Source organism: Phaethon lepturus, unplaced genomic scaffold (genome assembly GCF_000687285.1).
Source record: "Phaethon lepturus isolate BGI_N335 unplaced genomic scaffold, ASM68728v1 scaffold10219, whole genome shotgun sequence".
NCBI classification, from domain to species: Eukaryota; Metazoa; Chordata; class Aves; order Phaethontiformes; family Phaethontidae; genus Phaethon; species Phaethon lepturus.
Genome location: NW_010562746.1, coordinates 29,916 through 36,408, shown reverse-complemented (window position 1 = coordinate 36,408; position 6,493 = coordinate 29,916). Strand labels below are relative to the sequence as shown.

The 6,493-nt window shown below is 39.4% G+C and overlaps 1 protein-coding gene across 1 annotated transcript in view; it reads right to left on the bottom strand.

Annotated features, from left to right (window-relative positions):
- Positions 1 to 988: 988 nt before the first annotated feature.
- XRCC5 (X-ray repair complementing defective repair in Chinese hamster cells 5 (double-strand-break rejoining)) overlaps positions 989 to 6,493 on the bottom strand; it is a gene marked incomplete at its 5' end in the record, with an annotated part of 34,928 nt that continues 29,423 nt past the window's right edge. Inside the window, 2 exons of the mRNA XM_010294375.1 lie at positions 989 to 1,003; positions 1,812 to 1,883. Coding sequence (XP_010292677.1) covers positions 989 to 1,003; positions 1,812 to 1,883 — 87 coding nt within the window. The remainder of the gene's footprint in view (positions 1,004 to 1,811; positions 1,884 to 6,493) is intronic.

Here is a 6,493-nt window from a genome sequence, read left to right as displayed (position 1 = left end):
CTGTAATCAAATCTGAGTATCTCTTTCTAAGCAGTATTTGACTAGTTTGTATTGCTCTGTGTGGACAGTACTCCATTTTGGTTACTAATGTTTACTATTATCAGTTATCTATCACAGGTGTCAGTGTACAGCTTTCATGGATTCTTCTGCTCTGTTTTAGCAGTTATCTGCAGTGTATGAAATGGGGATATAACTGATTCATTCATCCTTTTAGCATCAGAAGTATCTACAGTAACCATACTAGTTAAAAGTCCAAAAACTGAAACAGGAAAACCTATAACAGAAAGAGACAGGGACTGCTGAGCTGCTGCTGAACTGACAGAATACAGAACCTGTAGCACAGACATGACCATAATTACTGATTTGTGTGCAATGTGGCAAAATCAGCACACTTGGCTTTTCTGTGTGCTTCAGTCTGTTGTGTATTACTTTATGACTCCCTGGCCTAGAATTTTTTCCCATAAGCCTTTGTGGGGTTTTTTTTGCTCTGTTTTTAATAGGAAAAAAGTGTGAAAATAGAGACTTTTTCCCTTCTGTAACAATAATGCTACGGAGTTACCTATACTAAAGACAAAACATTACCTGGTAACCTCACTGTGACATTGCTATCTTCCTTCCCAGGCAACGTAACAAGAATTTCAGGTGCCAGCGCAGATTCTCATTAAATTTAGTAGTGTTTAGCTGAAAGCAATACCAAGAATAAGCTAGATTCAGTGTGCTAAAGACCAAAAAAAAAAAAAGAGAGAGACAGAGATGCCTTAAAGGTATCATTACTTCACAAATACTTCAGATTATTTCAATATTCTCTTCTAGTTTTGAAAAGTCAGATGACATTTATAACAACTGGAAAGGTCTCTGGGACTTCTGCTCTCGTTCGAGAAAATAGAGACAGATATATTCTCTTCTCATTAGCATCCTCTTTTGTTTCCTGTCTCACAGGGAGATCTCTTCCAAAACTTTGCTTATATAGTCACCATATATTCCCCAGTCACATCATGTCCAGCTGCAAATAAAAGAAACAGATTTGGAAGAAGCAGCATTGAATTCAAGTTATTTCTTAAGTGTGTTTAGCACTTAGAAAACAAAGCAAATTCAGAAATCCTTATCGTGCAACATAAATGGACTGCACAGAACTTGATACTAAGCTGCTATAAAGTACAAAAACAAACCTAAAAATCTCATCTTCACGTAATCATATGTGCAATTTATAGATTTAAAAACATACAGTCCAAAAGTAGGAATCTGCCTGCTATTGAAGCTTCTTTAAAACTGTCTACACCATCATCTTAAGCCTTGGAGACAGATTTGTAATGACTCAGCCTGTGAAAAATGGCTAAAATATTTATTAAAAAACCTCCTGAAATCCTTGAATTCCAGCAAGCCTAAATAGAGAAGGCTAATTGAGAAGATTAAAACACCTTTTTAAAAATTATCTTCAGTTTTCAACCCACATAAATAGTCATTCTAGATCTACAAGCGTTGTTAAATGCTATTATAGTAAATTCTAACAATCTACTATCAAATGAGCAGCATCACTGACTCTTTTGAAACACACTAGAGGACACATTTAACTTACGTAAACACCTGTGTTACTATATAACACAGTATTTGCCATCATGAAATTACACACTTGGTTATGTTTCACAATAGCAAATAAGTAATTTTACATGGTTCTTTACTGACTCAATTCCTTAGGTGTTTTCTAAGCCATGCACTCTAATCTACTCTTTTAAGTAACACTCTCTCTCTCTCACTGCACCTTTCAGTTACAGTTTAATTCTAAAGCCACATTATGTCTTTATGGTACTTACCAAATCATCAACATCACCACCTTCATCTGTGGGAGGCAGAGTTTCATTTTTCTTTTCTTCCAGAGCCAAAAACTGAAAACACAAATGTATTTATATGATACTGACCAAACTCAGACCCTTAATGTTAAATTAACAGAATGTCTCCTTTGTATATGAAAATGAATCCACCTGTAATTAAAAATTATGAGTGAAGTTTGTTCTGGTTTCCACCCTCCAAAGTAATCATAAAGTACAGGAGATTTCCTAAGACTTGCTTTTAAAGGATTTTATGGTGAGGTGTGTTGAATAACAGACAAACAGATATGGTTCTTCAGACAATAGTTAAGCTGTGGAACACCCTGTAATGAGGATACTGCAAATACTAGTTCCTAGTCTCACAAGGAGGTGAGGAAAGTTCATAGAAGAGAAACCCTTTGAAGTCTACTGAGACCACAGAAACAACCTCAAGCACAGAAAGTACTTGAGACTCCAGTGGCTGCAGCCTGGGACTGTACACTTTCCCCTACCCATCTTTGGGTAGTTATTTGTAGTTATTATAACTAAACCCAGTTATTGTCCACTGTCAAACATGGGATTCTGGGCTAGATAGAAATTTTGTCCATTACAGTATGGCCATGGTTACATTCCTAAAAAAGATACCAAAATCTCTTTACCAATATCCTTACTATAAAATCATAAATTTTTTTTTTCATATTAAAATGCACCAGAACAAGTACACAGAGCCAGGAACAACCCTGCCTCAGATAAAAAGACGTTTGAGAAAGCTGGGAAGGCAGAAAAGCCACATTCCATGACTTTTTAGTTTCATCATCCTTAATTCAGAAACAACTTCACTATAACTCTACATGATGAAAGAGAACAGCTAGTTAGAAAATAACCACATTAAACAAATTGTATATACCTGTTTAGAGTTTAGGTAACTCTTTTATGCAAACAGCTGGCTCCTGAAAGCAAGCTGCTGTTTACCTGAGGACTTCAGCTATAACAGCCATAGAGGTTTTGTAAAAGGTCATGGGATCCCTATATCAGAGCAATACCAGTCTCTGAGACAATACACTTGTACTGTAAAAAGCTTAAATATTATTTTACATAAATAAAATGTTCTAATCCTTCTCTAAAGCAATAGTGACAGTTTTAGACACGGGGTAAAAAACTGAGAAGTTACCTGCTGCATCCCATTTGTAGTACCAGATATCATATCCACTAGGATGAAAAGCAAATACATTGCTTTTGGTTAACACCAAAAGTAGATGTTATCCAAAAGAGGATGTAGACAATCTCTGCCTAGTTGTCTCAGTACCCAAAGGTCAGACCTTTCCTGCATCCTAAACAGCAACATCCAAAAGGCATGTAGAAAGCTTACTCCACAGACAACGCTGTTAAGTTTTAACATGCTGACTTCAACTTATCATATAGATATTGCCGCTGAAAAAATAAAAATGAGAAGGTAACAAGGCCAGAAGAAATTAGAATTTCAAGATGCTGTATGTCTGTGTATCTTTTTTGCTGGAAAAGTTCTCAATCTAGTAGTATTATAAAGCACATATTATGAAACCAAAAGCTAATAACATTGTCAGCTCTGAAAGGCTTTTTGCGCCAGATCAAATTTCATTTTACAGTGTTAATTGAAGTCAAATGGTATTTCTGAAAGTAGCATGTTTTTCAAAGTTTTCAAAATGAGCTTTCCCACACTAAATTAGGTAAATAAAGCTAAAAGCTAAAGAAATGTATGATGATTTGCAATAAATTGAAACCTGAAGTCTCCATCAAATGCTGAACATCCAAAGTTGGGGTTTTTTTCCAAAACCTGTATTATATGTAATTTGCTTTTGCATAAATGTAATAGTTGTGCTGAAATTCATTATCTTCCTCAAAGCAACCAGAAAAAGCACTTGACGTTTCTGCTATTTCAACCTATCATCCTCATGCTATAAAAAGAGTATATCACAGAAGCATAGAATCACACTCATGAAGGCTGGAAAATACCTTTAAGATCATCAAGTCCAACCATCAACCCAACACCACCAAGCCCACTAAACCATAGCCCAAGAGTACCACGTCTACATGATTTTTTAATACTTCCAGTGATGGTGGCTCCACCACCTTCCTGGGCAGCCTGTTCCAATGCTTGACTACCCTCTCCGTGAAGAAATTTTTCCCGATATCTAGTGTAAACTTCCCCTGGCGCAACTTGAGGCCATTTCCTCTTGTTCTATCGCTAGTTACTCGGGAGAAGAGACCAACATCCACCTCGCCATAAACCCCTTACAGGTAGTTGTGGAGAGCGATAAGGTCTCCCCTCAGCCTCCTCTTCTTCAGGCTGAACAACCCCAGTTCCCTCAGCCACTCCTCATAAGACCTGTGCTCCAGACCCCTCACCAGCTTCATTGCCCCTCTCTGGATAGTGAGGGGCCCAAAACTGAACACAGGATTCAAGGTGCGGCCTCACCAGTGCCAAGTACAGGGGCACAATCACTTCCCTACTCCTGCTGGTCACGCTATTTCTGATACAGGCCAGGACGCTGTTGGCCTTCTTGGCCACCTGGGCACACTGCTGGCTCATGTTCAGCCGGCTGTCAACCAGCACCCCCAGGTCCTTTTCCCCTGGGCAGCTCTCCAGCCACTCCTCCCCAAGCCTGTAGCGTTGCATGGGGTTGTTGTGACCCAAGTGCAGGACCCAGCACTTGGCCTTATTAAACCTCATACAGTTGACCTTGGCCCATCGATCCAGCCTGTCCGGATCCCTCTGCAGAGCCCTCCTGCCCTCCAGCAGATCAACACTCCCACCCAACTTGGTGTCATCTGCAAATTACTGACGGAGCACTCAAACCCCTCATCTAGATCATTGATAAAGATATTGAACAAGACCGGCCCCAGAACCGAGCCCTGGGGAACACCGCTTGTGACCGGCCACCAGCCGGATTTAACTCCATTCACCATGACTCTCTGAGCTTGGCCATCCAGCCAGTTCTTTACCCAGTGAAGAGTACACCTGCCTAAGACACGAGCTGCCAGTTTCTCCAGGAGAATGCTGTGGGAGACTCTGTCAAAGGCTTTACTAAAGTCCAGGTGGACAACATCCACAGCCTTTCCTCTCATCCACTAGGCGGGTCACCTGGTCATAGAAGGAGATCAGGTTGGTCAAGCAACTGGTCATCTCCACTATTACAGAAAAAAAACCTCAGCCTACCTAAAATAATTTTTCTCAGTGATAGGAAGCTATGCATGAATAATGTACCTCAACCAAAAAGAAAAATTTGACCTGTTACCTTTCTAATAAGCAGCCTTGTAAGTCCTCCTTTCTCCTTCAAACAGCAACCCTATAAACCTGAAATCTTATATTGAAAACAGTCCTGAAACTGCTATCACTAGCATCTGCACGTAAGAGAAAAGGCTTTTGTGACACACAGGAACCACACTGACAGCCAATCCCTTGACCTACATGTTTGCATATGACCTATTACAGAGGTGAAGAAAACCTGCATTTTACTCTATTGTTTGATTTTTTAAAAGATCCAATATAACCCTTTAGTGAAGGGTATCACCTTCAGTATAGAAAACAAATGAACCATTTTTGCAACCTACTACAGACCTAGGAAAATGCTGGCTTTGTATCACACAGGAAATCTGTGGCAGGGTTTAACTGGACCAAGGAGGACTAGATTTTAGATCAGCCCCCTAACCTCGAGATAAAATTTTCTATCCCTGCAGATCTTACTCCAAGAATATCCAGTCTTCCAGTTTCTTAAGTAAAAAGTCATATAAACCTTCAACAGACAATGGCAAATCAGGGTTCCAGTTTTGGATCTGGAGAGTGTGTGGGGAGGTGGTTATCTAGTGAATAACTGGGATTGCCAGCCACCTAGTTAGCAAAGAGATGCAACCCATTTATTCTTAAAGTCAAGGTAACAGCCATGTTAGAGAACTCTGTTGTCGAGCTGATTTCATGCAATCTCTCTTATTCCCCTAAAGGGAAGTTAACGCTGTTGTAGAACCTTCAATCAGTCATAAAAGAATTTCCTATATTGCAACATCTGGCTGACTGCAGGTTGACATTAAACAGAAAAGTAATTTTGAAGTCAGTCTACAAATGCTTTGCTCCAGCTTAGGCTGGCAACTGTTAATCTAGTCCTTGGTACTCTAAAATTTGTGCTGCATTCCTCTACAGGCACAGTAGTTTTTAGCTGCCACAAGCTCACAGTTAAGACAACAGTATGCTGTAAGTCGAGATTTCCTTAAGGAATAGTCGCTATTTCACACAGCATTAGCACACTTGGAGCATCAATGGTAGTTTCAGACTAAAAAGTGAAGTTCTCAAGAAACATATTGTCTTAGGAAGTTTCCAAGTAAATTCATAGCATCTGGAGTATGTAAAAAAAGCTGATACTCTTTAAAACCAGCACTGGGGAAAAAAGTTGCTCTATACAATTATGTGTGATGCCAAACAGCCAGTAGGTCCTTCATGTCTAGAAAAAAAACATATTCTGCCATTTGTACTCTGTACATGTGCTTAGCTTGCTGCACTCTCAGTTTGTTAGCTTTTCATTTTCAGGACATTTCTGTGTCTTCTTCACCTTGAGGTAAATTGTTACAGATGAAAAAAGCAGTTTCTAAAATACAACCTTTTACCCACTCATTAACTCACTCATGGAGAACTGACTTCCACCCCTTCTAGTTATTGC